Source organism: Procambarus clarkii, chromosome 91 (genome assembly GCF_040958095.1).
Source record: "Procambarus clarkii isolate CNS0578487 chromosome 91, FALCON_Pclarkii_2.0, whole genome shotgun sequence".
Lineage (NCBI taxonomy): Eukaryota > Metazoa > Arthropoda > Malacostraca > Decapoda > Cambaridae > Procambarus > Procambarus clarkii.
The window spans coordinates 11,142,663-11,156,619 of record NC_091240.1 but is presented as its reverse complement, the minus strand read 5'-3'; the positions used below and the strand labels follow the sequence as shown (position 1 = coordinate 11,156,619).

General features: G+C 43.5%; 1 protein-coding gene across 1 annotated transcript in view; it reads left to right on the top strand.

Moving 5' to 3' along the window:
- LOC123774005 (protein wntless) overlaps nucleotides 1–13,957 on the top strand; it is a 49,434-nt gene that overhangs the window by 276 nt on the left and 35,201 nt on the right. Inside the window, exons 2-6 of the mRNA XM_045768063.2 lie at nucleotides 776–939; nucleotides 1,507–1,600; nucleotides 2,241–2,545; nucleotides 2,790–2,967; nucleotides 7,282–7,409. Of these exons, the coding sequence (XP_045624019.2) occupies nucleotides 776–939; nucleotides 1,507–1,600; nucleotides 2,241–2,545; nucleotides 2,790–2,967; nucleotides 7,282–7,409 (869 nt within the window). The remainder of the gene's footprint in view (nucleotides 1–775; nucleotides 940–1,506; nucleotides 1,601–2,240; nucleotides 2,546–2,789; nucleotides 2,968–7,281; nucleotides 7,410–13,957) is intronic.

Genomic DNA, 13,957 nt, shown 5'->3' with positions numbered 1-13,957 from the left:
TGGGTACTGCAGGTGTTGAGAGGGTCATGATACTATTGCAGGTAATGTGGGGGGAGGGTGTCGTATTGCAATACAGTAAAGGGGTCATACAACTATTACAGGTAATGTATGTTCATGCTATTCAAATTCAAATGTTTATTCAGGTAAAGTACATACATACAAGGGGTGATACAAATATTGATGAATTTATAGATAGAGCTAGTACATACAATGCCTAAAGCCACTGTTACGCAAAGCGTTTTGGGGAGGAAAAACACTAAAGACTAAAACTTAATACTAATTGAGATTAGAGTATAAAATATGTTGAGAGAATATAAAAATAAAAAAGGGGGAAACATGGCTGAAAACGCAGCACAAATACAATTAGGTCGACAAGCAGCGTTGTTTAAGAAAACAGACATGGGTTGACAATATAGGGGTAAGGTAGGTTACAGGGAATTTATTAGTTAGTGCTTCGTTTTTATCTTAAACTGGTTGAGGGAGGTACAGTCTTTAACATGGTTGGGAAGGTCATTCCACATTCTGGGTCCCTTGATTTGTAGAGCATCTCTAGTTTGATTAAGTCGTACTCTTGGAACACAATTAAAAACACAATTTTGAAATACCATAAAAGGCTAGACCTAAACTTATGTGGAGGTGCTAATTGTGATGATTTTGCCACTATTAGTTTTGTGTATTACAGTACACTGAAAATTACATTACATTATAATCTAAAACTGTCAGACCATGACAATCCCAGTAATCAATCTTGAATCACATTATTTTTTCCCACTAGCACCCACTCCTTGGACTCAAATCACAGTCCAAGGAACAAAGTGTTTTCAGTCACCAGTGAATGGATGGTACTTCTCAGATGGAAAACACGATTGCCTCAGTGGGTTTGATGCTACTAACATTAAGAGGACCATTCATCCAGACAACACATATTATACTTTTCAGGTAAATATAAGTTTTTTATTTAATTGAAAATGTACTAAAATACCTGGTATTGAAATATTGATAATTAAACTGATTTATTTGAATTCATAAAGCAAATGCATGCTTTCTCATTAATGGGATTTTTTATCCTATACAATAGTTTTGTTGGTATCCAATAGGTATAGTGTTATCATTTTCCAGCCCAAGATTTAGGGAGAGGGAAGGCTTGAGCCCAGAGCAGATATACATTTTTTTGACTCGTAGCAATATATAGAGCTTATGACCAGCTAGTGAAAATGGTTTCTAGATCCTTTCCTTTCATCCAGAATGAAAGAATACTATACTGTATAATAAGCCTGATACTTTTCTAAAAGATATCTATATCCCTGAACTGCTATTAAAATGGTTTCTGGATTCTAGTTTCTACTTGTGAAAAGGTATCATAATCTTGTACCATCAATCAGACAGTTTCTAAATCCTGTACCTCACTGTCAAAGTATTTTGTCACTACTACACTCAATTTCTTTATAATAATGGCATTGTAATTAAATATGTTTACTATACAGTATCTTGACCTTTCACTGACAGGTCCCTCAGATGAAAGACAGCACAGCACCAAGGCTCTCTAGATGGCAATGGAGACTATACGGAGTTTTACGCCTGCACCTTCTGATAAATGATGGTAGATCCTTGAGTGTATCAGATTTGTAATCATGTCATATACAGTATTCAGTTTTGAAGACAAGGTAATTATCATGTCAAAAGAAAATGTGTAGTTTTTACTTATAAATTATATCCACTGAAATAATTCATACAGTACATCTATTATATTCTATATACAGTACTTTGTATATTTAGTGGAGCCTCAAAATCCAGACATCAACCTAACAGAGCCCTTGAAAGTTTGGATCTATTTGACTAGTAGAAGAGTTTTCACCAGTCTGTAACACAGAACATGAATTTCAAAGACATTGCTGAAATTCAAGACAACTTGGCATAATATTTTCTTGTCAGTCATGTCTTGGCTATAGTGCTGTACTATACATGTATTTCCATTATTCTTATGCATTAATGATAAATATTATTAAATAATTTATATTTTTCTATGATGTATGTAAATGTTTCACTGTATTTGCACTGTATTATAAAGACCAATATTATACCTGAAGTACTGTATTATGACTCTCTTTATGGGTACCTTAGATCTCTTGACAGTTAATGTGATATATATAATGAGTCTGGATATTTTAGGTTCCACTAGTGTACAGTATAATTTTTGTATATATCATATTACAGTACTGTTCTTATAATTCATATTACAGGGCATATATCAAGGCACAGTAACGATATAGTACTGAAGTCCCGTATAGGGTACATGGATGATGATGACATGTACAATCCAACACTGATTGCAGAAAATTATCAAGAACGGAAACTATACTGTAATTATGTAAGAAAGCACACGTTTGATGGAATGATGTATGACTGCTCTCCCCAGGTGGTGGTAGTTCTCTACTCGCTCCACCATGACTACTACCTCATCAACATTATGATTCCTCATCACAGAGATGATACAAATGAATGGGTTAATCGGAATTTTGGACGTGTTAAGGATGCATATATAACAGTGAGTGAATCGTCGATTAGTCTAATTGGAAAAAGGAAGAATTCTACCTTAGATGCGATAATAAAGATAAATATAATTTTAAAGTATTCTAGAATAGGCTTACTACGTAATCATTATTAGATAAATTGTAGAGATATTTTATTATGCACAATGTTATACATTACCTATTTACACACATTAAAAAAAATGTGGCCAGAATTTTTAATCTCGGGAAAGCATTAATTTTCTGTATTTTGCCCGACAGTTTTTCAGCCAGACTGGCTGGTACACAAAGCTGCTGGTGTCACTTCAAACAGTTTTCTTTCCTGTTATGTCCGCACTCTTATGGAGATTCAGGAAGTGTGTTGGGGAGCTGGAGCGACCTCCTACACACCTTGAGTGCGTCTTGGCACTCTTGGCTGTGGCTCTTATAGTAATGAACTGTAAGTCTAAACCATATCTTATTATAGATTTTGACTTCCAGGTTTTGCCTTCCACAGTATGGTATTTCACATAGAACCTCCAGCAAATTTAGGATTCCCTGCATGTCTGCCCAGTTTTGATAGGGACATTTAATATCCATATTTAAGCCTTTGCATTACCTTGTGTTATTTCTATGTACATATCACTCGCATCTTTATTTAATTTCACACTCCTTCATTCATTATGTAGTTTTCTTAGAATGCTCATATTCTTAAGTATGATAACACAGTCCATCTGTTATGATTATGCTAGTCCACTACTAAATGTTTTGTTGCATTGTCCCTTCTTTTAATAGTAAATATTTTATATTGTTTCAAGTTCTTCCATCGAGAAGTCATTGTCTCGTCTAGTTGTTTGCTTGGTTTGAATATTGTATTTATACATTTAAGTATCAGAATTCACATAAATATACTAATTGATTACATGTGTGTGGTAAGATCAGTGTTAAAGTACTATACATGTGAGATAAAATGAGTGTAATGGGAATATATTTATAGTTGTCAGATCACATGCTAGTACTGTACTATTTTAGTTGAGATTTAATGGTGAATGAAAGATGATGTACTGTACAGTGGTACCTTCGTTTATGATCCTAATCCGTTTCCAGAGACAGGTTGTACACCAAAACTTCGTAAACCAAAAAGAATTTTCTCATTTAAAATTATGTAAATTAAATTAATCCATTCTACACCCCTCAAAAATATTAACTTAAAAATACATTTTATACCGAATACCACTCTTTCTGGGGGGAGCCCCGTCGGCTCCCCGGAGCTATACCAGGCTGATATGCTAATGTCAGACTTTGGCATTAGTCGTGTATGGAGTTCTAGGGCCTACCGGGGACCACGGCCAGAACCTGGCCCCCTCAGAGAGGCAAGGGGAGCAATGGCCTATAGAAACCCCCCCCGTGTGGTTGGAAGCATTCTATGTCTGCCATCGACCAGGTCAAGCATCCAGAAAGGTAAGCATTACAAAACAAACCCCTATTCTGGTTAAAATTGCTACCAAAAGCTGAACTAGTGGATAGAACTCCCCCAACAGAAAACAAGCAAACTAGTATGACATCACACATCACCACGCCGCTGTCTGCGCAGCTCCCCCCTTCCCGGGAGGGGGAACGGGAAGCCCCAGACCTCTCACGCCGGCTATCCACCCTTCAGTTCTTCAGCTGATGCTATAGGCACCGGTTGTGTGCTCCGGCTCCATTAGTTGTTTCAGCACTGTACCTAGAGTGTGGTGTCTGTCTTCTAGGTGGTGTGTGAGCCGGGAGTGAGTCTCCAGTACTTGGGCTACATGTGCCTAGGGTTACCTTCCCTAGGTGCCCTATATGTACTGCCCTTGGGGCCACCTTCCACAAGTTCCTTAGGTTCTGCCCCTGCTAGGCTGTTTACTGATTGGTTTTCGGTCGCCCTTTGTGTGCTCGGGTGTTCTGTCTCCCTTGTTCGCCTTCGGGTAAGGGGTAGTTTTGCACTGGTGGGGCGCAGGATGCTGCGCAGCTTGTTTTCACCTATATGGCGGCCGGCTCTGTTCCGCCTGGGTACTCCGACCTCTTGCGAGGTTTTCTTTCTAATTTAGTTTATCTGCCTGGTGGGAGGTCTGCCTTCGTTCTTGCCCCCTGTGTCCCTTGTGTTCTGAGTATTATTCTGGTGGTTTCCCCTGCTAGGTCCCAGTGAGTGTACACGTCCCGGGGTTCAGTTCTTAGAAAGTTGTTTGGTAGCTTTGGGCGCCAGTTAGCAGTACCCTGCCTGGGATTACCTGAGCGCGAGTCCTATTATAATAAACGCTCGGGACCCTGGGTCATATCTATTGGTCCCTGGGTGCACGGGTCCGATAGATATGACCCCGGGGTACCCCCTCGCTTCCAGCGAGTTTGAGGGTTGCTCTCACCCCTTGTTTCAGGGTGACTCTGTTTTGCCTCCGTCTGTTGCCTGTGGGGTCGGTGACACCTTCGACCCGGAGTCCTGCGAATTTATTGCTCGTTGTGGCTCGGTTACCCAGTTGTATGCTGACTATGCGGGTGCAGGCAGCAGGGGTGTTACACGTTGAGCTTTGGTGGTGGCAACACTCGTTTGTTTGCTCCCCGGGAGCCCCGGGGCTGCCCTGTTTTGGTTGGTGTTGGGACATGGGGGTGTTGGTTGCTTCGGTTCCTTCCATGCCCCCTTGTCTTTCCCCTGGATGCCCCCTTCCTACCTCCATCCGGTTCCTTACCTTCTGTGGGTTCGGGGTCGGGGCGGGGTTCGATGGTTTTGAGATTCGAGCGGTCTCGGGGAATTCCCCTTCCAGGGTAGTGACGGGGGCATTCGAGCCTGTTCCTCCAGCCGTGTTGTAAGAGTCTGCCAGTAGGTTCCCTTCCTTGGTATTTTTGCGGCTGCCCCTGGTTTTCTGGTGTGGCCGGGGCTTTGGAGGGACAGCTCGGCCCCGGGGCCTGTCGTGTGGGTTCCCGGGGCTGGGGAGGGGCTGATTTGGGGGGGCCTAAGGCCCTGTAGAACCCCGCGGGGTTTTCTTTCTACCCTCTAGGCGGGGCTTGTGGTTACGTGGAGTGGGGTTTTTCCTCCCCCCTCGCCGTACGAGTTGTTGGATGTCGGTCTCTCCCCGGGCTTGGTTCCTTGTCCTTTGAGTCGGTTGGTTCCGTCCTGTAGGTGGGTGCTCTTCTCCATTGCTCCCCCCTTTTTTTCTTTTGACCGTCCCTTTGACCTTCCTCTGTGGGTAGTTAGCTCCGGGGAGCCGACGGGGCTTCCCTCAGAAAACCAACGTTGAATGTAATGAAACGCCATTTTCTGGGTGAGACCCGGGGGCTCCCGGGCAACCCTCCCTTCCTCCCGGTCGGCGGTTTTTTGAGTGTTTTGACATCCAGCCTCAGAACTGATGGGTGGATAGCCGGTGTGAGAGGTCTGGGGCTCCCCCTTCCGGGGAGGGGGATAGCTGTGCAGACAGCGGCGCGGTGACGTGTGACATCATACTAGTTTGCTTGTGTTCTGTTGGGGAGTTCTATCCACTAGTTCAGCTTTTGGTAGTAATTTTAACCAGAATAGGGGTTTGTTTTGGAATGCTTACCTTTCTGGATGTTTGACCCAGTTGATGGCAGACATAGAATGCTTCCAACCACATGGGGGTTTCTATAGGCCCTTGTTTCTCTGAAGGGGCCAGGTTCTGGCCGTGGTCCCTGGTAGGCCCTAGAACTCCATACACATGACTGATGCCAAAGTCTGACATTAGCATATCAGCCTGGTAAAGCTCCGGGGAGCCTCCGGGTCTCACCCAGAAAATTACATTTCATTACATTCAACGCTGGTTTTTTGTACTACAATACAGTATGTATATCTTACTTTTATTGAGGACTTTTGTTGGCAGTATGGAAGACGGTGAGGAGGGGGGGAGAAGAGGTGTTAGTGTGTGGAAGGGGATTTCCCTTACATTATCAGACAGTGAGGACTTTTCTGGGGTACTTTCTCTTACATTTGCAGGCTTACCACTAGGACCTGGTTGTGGCTCACTGCTTATTTGACTCGCTAAAAACCTGTCTATTGACGCTTGTTTTTCCCTATGTTTTAACACTTGTCTGTAGTGAGACATCACAGTCATTAAAAAAGTTAATTCAATAGCCTGTTACAGCTATATCTGGGTGACACTTTTCAGTAAAACTTTGCAATTCTTCCCATACTGCACACATTTTCTTAATGAGGAAGGGATATCAACAACCCGCATACCATTTTTGTGTTTACGAATGATCTCTTGTTTTTCCTCTATCATCATCCTCGCAACTATTTTCTTAGGTTGAACTTTACCACTGACTTTCATGGGACCCATAGCATGATATATAGTAAGAACTTTTATGTTCAGAAACCAAAAAAAGCACACAAAAAATGAAATTCTTTACAAAGAATTCAAGCGCAATCATCACTGAGCAGGTAGGCGGGATACACTGGTAAACAATCGCCCCTTGCCCCAGCATCATGCTCTCGTTCGACCCAAACATGTATCATCAGACATTGTATTCCAAGGAAAATGTCGTATGCCAATTCAAATTTTACGATGAATTTGACTTCGTATACCAAAAAAAAATGTACTCTAGGGCAGTTGTACACCAAGGTACCACTGCATTACCAAGATATAATGAGAGGTGAGCATACATACACACACAAATATTACTGTATTTGTGTATGTGTGTATGTATGTATATAATTACTGTACAGTATTTGTGTGTGCATGTATGAATATGTGTGTATATGTATGTATGGTATTGAGAGTTCTCAGATATTTTTGTGACATTGCAGGTCCCTTGGAGTTTGTAACGCTCATTGCTGACTGTCCCTGGATGATAGTAATTAATGATATTCGACATAACTTTTTTTATGCTTCATTCATGACTTTCTTCCTCTACCTCACTGACAAACATCTTGAGGTAAGAATGTTGTAGACACTTCACAGTGCATGAAAAATACTCTTATGTGAAGTCATGATTATGCATGTGAACACGAGCATGCCCAAGTACAGTATACTCGGACATGTGCACACACGCACTTATATACACGGAACACTATGAGCACGTAACTACAGATAGGTAATAAGTGTGAAAAAGCTTGAAGATAGAAGGAAAGGAGGTCATGTGATCACCGTATACAAAATAGTGACAGGAATTTGCATAGTGGACAAGGAAAAATTTGTGAAATCTGCAAACTACAAGAACAAAAGGCTAAAGATTCAAAGTAGGGAAACAAAGGTGCCTAAAAATATACAAACGTTCTCTTTCTGTGAACAGAGTTGTAGATGGTTGGAACAGTTTAAGTCGGCAGGTTGTGGATGCCAAAACCATCAATATTTTCAGTGTCATATTACAGGGATTACTGTATAGGTAAGACAGGACACTACAAGTATAGCTTTCATCCTGTAACTACACATAAGTAGTTACACCCCCACCCTTCATACTCCTTTATTCCCAGTCCATACCCAAGTCTTTATTCTCATTTTTCAGCATTATCAAAATGGAATTTATTGCACCTGTGTTCACTCACAGGTCTGTATTTTGTTAGTAGTGCTCCTCCAGAACAGACCATATTACAGTATATATCCTTCAAAACCTGCCCACACACAAATATCCAGCTCTTTCCAACATCCCTTTTCTGGGGGTGCCCCATCGGCTCCCGGAGCTATCCAGGCTGAATGGATACAGTATGTATAACTTTCTGGCATCAGTCAAAGTGCTTGGAGTTCTTGCCTACCGGGGACCACGAGCCAGAACCTGGCCCCCTCAGAGAGGCACAAGGAGCAATGGCCTATTGAAACCCCCTGTGGTTGGGAGCATTCTGTGTCTGCCACTGACCGGGATAGGCACCAAGAAAATTGGGTGCCCCAAAACAAACCCCTATTCTGGTGAAAATATTGCTACCAAAAGCCGAACGACTGGACAGAACTCCCTGAACAAAATTATCAAACTAGCATGACGTCATCACGTCGCCACGCTGCTGTCTGCACAACCCCCCCCCCTGCCCTCCCAGGGAGGGGGAAGGGGGGAGCTCCAGACCCTCACTTCCGGTGAGGTTTCCCTCTAGTCTTTTCTCGGACTCGTTGGTCCTCTTCCGTGCTTCTTTTCTTCTTTTGTTTCTGTTTTTGCATTATTTAGTCTTCACATTGTGTCTCCTTCCTGTCTTACCATTCCTATTATTTGTTCCGTATGCCTTGCTGGCGCCCTCCCCCGAAGACAGGTGTGCGGTTTGGTCCTCAAGCGCAGGGTCTGGGGGAGGGGTTGTTTTGGGCGGTGTACACGCGAGTTGGTGTTCCGTCGTCTTTCTCGCGGATTTTATGCTGTTCTCACTCCTCTTATCTCTGGTCATAACTCTCTGGATACTTGGGGTGTTCTCGATTTTGTGTGGGGTGATCTTCCAGTTCTTTTCTCAGCTTGTGAGTGTGGGGCGGCTCCGAGTGGCGCTGCCTTCGCCTCTGTACTGCATGCACCTCGTCTTCTCCTACTGGGCATGCACCTCTGGACATTCTCCACTTGGGATGCTCCTGTTACATTGCACAGCTCAGCTGTGTCATGACACGATGGTGTTTCTGTTCTGCAGGTGAGATTGTACTGTCTGACGACTCTGTCGGCCAGGTGCTGGTTCTAGCTTTTTGGTGGGGTCCTCACCTAGTTGTGCTTGCGGGGGGGGGGGGGGGGGGTTCTATAGGTCATTGCTCCTCGTGCACCTCTGAGGGGGCCAGGTTCTGGCTCATGGTCCCCAGTAAGCAAGAACTCCAAGCGCTTTGATGCCAGAAAGTTATACATATCCACTCAGCCTGGATAGCTCCGGGCAGAGTCCGGGACTCGCCCAGAAAATGGCGTTTCATTACATTCAACGCTGGTTTTTTTGTAAGAGATTGTTTCATTTATTTAGCTTTCACACTCAAAAACTTGGGAGACTTTCTCCTTTTATCATGCTGTCTTGCCTTATTTTAATTAGAAACATGTTTCCATCCTGTTTTCCACAGACTCTTCTGCCACCATAATGTTTTTTTATCAACTCACAAGAGGGCACTTGATACCCTGTATGCTCATGTACATGTATGTGTGCAAGTTTCCTTTCATTCTTTCTCTTGTGCACATCGTCTAACATACTATGTAGTTCTCATCCTGTAACTACACATAGGTAATTACAGAAAATGTACACTTGCATGCATACCCTTGCTGCAGTATATGCAGTTACACGACTGCACACTTATTTATGCTCATTCACTTAGCATCACACATGCTTATTTGCACATATGATCATGCATGTACTATATGCTCACATATACATTTTGATCAAGTAAGAACATTTTTGAAGAGCTAGGATTAGCAAATTGTCCCGAGTTTACAGGCTCTTCAATGAGGATAGCAGTAACAAAGATTAATCATAGCAATCCCATTGGATGCCACCTGCAAATGTCAGGAGACCAAATGTGGAATTAGACAAGAACATTGGAGGCATCATAAACATAATAGAGTGAATGTCTGTAGCCATAGATAAAGAGGCTTGAACCAGTAAAGAATGGGAAACTTCAGCTACTGTTCCAAAAAATAGTAGAAAGCTTGCTTTACCAATGGTGAAAAGTAAACATTGAGAGTGAAGCTTATATATATATTAGAGAAGTTCTTCAATTAGCATGCTAAAGAACTTATGAGTGAAGATTAACCAGCCAAGTACTAGATCTGATAAGGTGGCAAGTACTTACAGCTACTATATCCTCATGATGCTCACCCAACCACTTGGACTGGATGGTCGAGCTACGGTCTCACTTCTTGCAAGTCGGCGTTCAATCCCCCAACTGTCCCAAGTGATTGGGCACCATTTCTTTCTTTCGTCCTATCCAAAATCTTTATTCCCTTATCCCTTCCAAGTGCTATATAGTCATAATGGGTTGGTGCTTTCTCCTGATAATTACCTAACCTTACCTCATGATGCTCCCTGTTGCATGATAAAGTAAAAGATCAGCCAAAGCTATTACACAAATATAATTGGTAATTAGAGACCAAGTAATCAGTTTGAGAGAGAACACTTAACTGCTGCACAAGTAACAACTAGGAAGTCTGTAAAAAATAATTGAAAGATGTCAGATGTTTAAAATTGAGGATTGATGGGCAATATTGGGAGAGAGAGAGAGAGAGAGAGAGAGAGAGAGAGAGAGAGAGAGAGAGAGAGAGAGAGAGAGAGAGAGAGAGAGAGAGAGAGAGCGTGCGAGCCTGAGAGAGAGAGAGAGAGAGAGAGAGAGAGAGAGAGAGAGAGAGAGAGAGAGAGAGCGCGCGCGAGCCTGAGAGAGAGAGAGAGAGCGCGCGCGCGAGCCTGAGAGAGAGAGCGAGCGCGCGAGCCTGAAAGAGCTCTGTATGAGTAAGAAAGCAATCTACGACAAGAGCTTGACATGGATTCTATGTCTGGCACTCTGAGCAAGTTGCTACTATTATTATGTATTGCTGAAAATGAAAGAAATCAGAGAACTGGAAAACAGTCGATCAAGCACTATACTGTATTAATACCTGTACTGGATTCCATGAAGGGAACAGATGTACTAACTCAAGTCCAGAATCCTGACATGCATCCCTGTAAAAAAAGATGCAAAGGATCCCAAGAAAAATAATCGTAGCCCACCTAGGGAGTTAGAGATATGGGTGTGTGAGACGGTATTACTTTTGTGAGTGTAGCAAGTTGGTTAAATTTCCTTGATGATGTACTGGAGGCAAGCGTTATACAGTACATGAATTAAAATGTAAATACCAATTGACAAAATCCATGGGGTTGAGGATGATGCACATAAGGTAATTGATAGTTGAGAGGCAAAACCTCGTGGGAGCCGAGCTTGTTTCTTTGAAGCACATTTAGGTTAGCACACAACAAGTTAAGTGAGAAGGTGGTGGAGGCTAAATCTGTCAGTAGTTTCAAAGCATTATTTGAAAAGAGTACCTGCATTGGGAAGACGGAACACCACGAGTGTAGCTCTCGTCCTGTAATTACACTTAGGTAATTACACACACACGAAGGTAAACACATGTTTACACAAATATATACTATATGAATACATGTGACTATTGATGCAGGTACAGTATGATTAATGGAATTATATCCTACACTAGATTTCCATATATGCATGAATATACACACATGGCTATGTACATGTATGTTTGTTTTCTTAGCAGTGCTTTATTATGATACCCTTGAAAATAACTGCAATATCCTCTTAGCCCTGTGAAAAAATGTAAAAACAATTATTAAGAGTTCATGGTTGTATTGTACTTGTTCCAATTTTAAGTGTTTTCCAAATCTTTTATATTTTTGATGTATCATGCAACATTTTAAAATATTTTGTGATATATAATGAGAGATCAAGAATTAATGTACATTATATGGAAGACCAGAGTGTTGTAAGTGCAAGTAGATGTGAGGTGTGTGAACAATTGCAAGTGTAAATGGAGAGATGTGTGTGAAAATTTACAAATGGAGATACAGTATTAATGTGTTTTGTAAAAACTTCAAAATGTACAGTACACTAGTTGTAAGTGTAAATGGTGAGATAAATGAGTTAAGTGGAAAGTTTAAAGTGATACCTGTACTTGGATGGCTATGGATAGGACACATTCTCGACTATTATATTTGATAAAGAGAACAGTGAAAAAGGAGAAGCTGATCAAAGGATGAGCAGTGTAGAAATACCTGTAGTATGCCTCTTGGCTGAGAAATTCAATTTTGAATAGGCAAATCAGGTTTTTCTGGGGGGAGCCCCTTCAGCTCTCTGGAGCTTACTAGGCTGATATGCTAATGTCAGACTTTGGCATCAGTCATGTGTATGGAGTTCTGTGGGCCTACCGGGGACTGCGAGCCAGAACCTGGCCCCCCCCTTAGAGAGGCATAGGGAGCAATGGCCTATAGAAGACCCCGTGTGGTTAGAAGCATTCTATGTCTGCCATCGACCAGGTCAGGCACCCAGAAAGGTAAGTATCCATAACAAACCCCTTTTCTGGTGAAAATATTGCTACCAAAAGTTGAACAAGTGGATAGAACTCTCCTAAAAGAAATGAGCAAATGAGCATGACGTCACACGTTACCGCGCCACTGTCTGCACAGTTCCCCCCTTCCCGGGAGGGGGAAGGAGGAGCCCCAGACCCTCCACGCCGGCTTTTCACCCGTCAGTTCTAAGGGTGATGCTAGAGGCAAAGGTCGTGTGCACCGGCTCTGATGGTTGTTTCAGCACTGTACCTAGTGTGTGGTGACTGTCTGCTAGGTGGTGCGTGAGCTGGGAGTGATTCTCCAAAACTCGGGTTGCATGCACCTAGGGTTTCCTTCCCTAGGTGCCCTGTCCTAGGGAAGCTTGGAGGCCGCCTTCCACAAGTTCCTTGGGTTCTGTCTCTGCTAGGCCATTTACTGCTTGACTTTCGGCTGTGCTTTGTGTGCTAGGGTGTTCTGTCTCCCTTGTTCGCCTTGGGGAAACCTCTGCACAAGAAGAGCTTCCGGCTCTTCTTGTGCAGAGGTTTCTGCTCTTTAGTACTGGTGGTAGGTTTGTAAGTTTGCAGCCTTTCTCAGTCCTTCTGGTGACGGTCGAGACGGCTGGTTTCCGGAGGGGTCCTTGGATTATTGATGCTTAATTGGTTCGGCTGGGGGTGCGTCCTGTGTTGTCCGGTTGCGCCTCTTTGCCATTACTGGATTACTGGTACCTGCATACCGTGTCTGGGGATGCGTTTTGGGTTGATCTGGTTCCCCTCGTTCCCTGTTTCAGGGCTCGGGTCTCCCAGGTCGTCCGCAGAGTTTTTAAGTCTTCCAGCCTGCGGTCTATCCTTGCCGCCGTGCTATTCGGGCGTTTACAGCTTTCGCTGCTGTGTTGGTGACGTCTAGGGCTCATTTCAGGCGCAAGGATTTGAGTGTCGCACAGGTTCCTGGCCGCCCATTCTTTATGTGCGTGTCTGCTCCTGTGCGTTCTTGTTGCCTTGGGTCGCAGGTTGCAGCCTATTGTCTCGGCTTCGCGTTGTGGAGTTTGTGTCGGTCGCCTCCCGGGTCAGCCTTTTCTTTTCCTTCTCTTTGGGTATGAAGCTCCAGGGAGCCGTAGGGGCACCCCACAGAAAACCAGCGTTGAATGTAATGAAACGCCATTTTCTGGGTGAGCCCTGGAGGCTCCCTGGCAACCCTCCCTCCCTCCCACCAGTCGGCGTTTTTTTTTGCGTTGGTTGAAGCTTAGCTTCCGAACTGATGCTAGGCAGCCGGCGTGGTGAGGTCCGGGGCTCCCACCTTCCCCTCTCGGGGCGGGGAGGACTGCGTGGACGATCGGTGCGGCAGTAAAGTGTGATGTTTGCTTGTTTCCTTGGAATTGTAGGGAGTTTCTACCTCTCTGTTCAGTTTTATGTTTTAGTTTTTTATCATGTGGGGTTTGTTTTATTATGCCTACCTTTCTGGGTGGCTAACCCCGGTCAATGGCAGATAAGGAAAACCCCAACCACAAGGGTTTTTT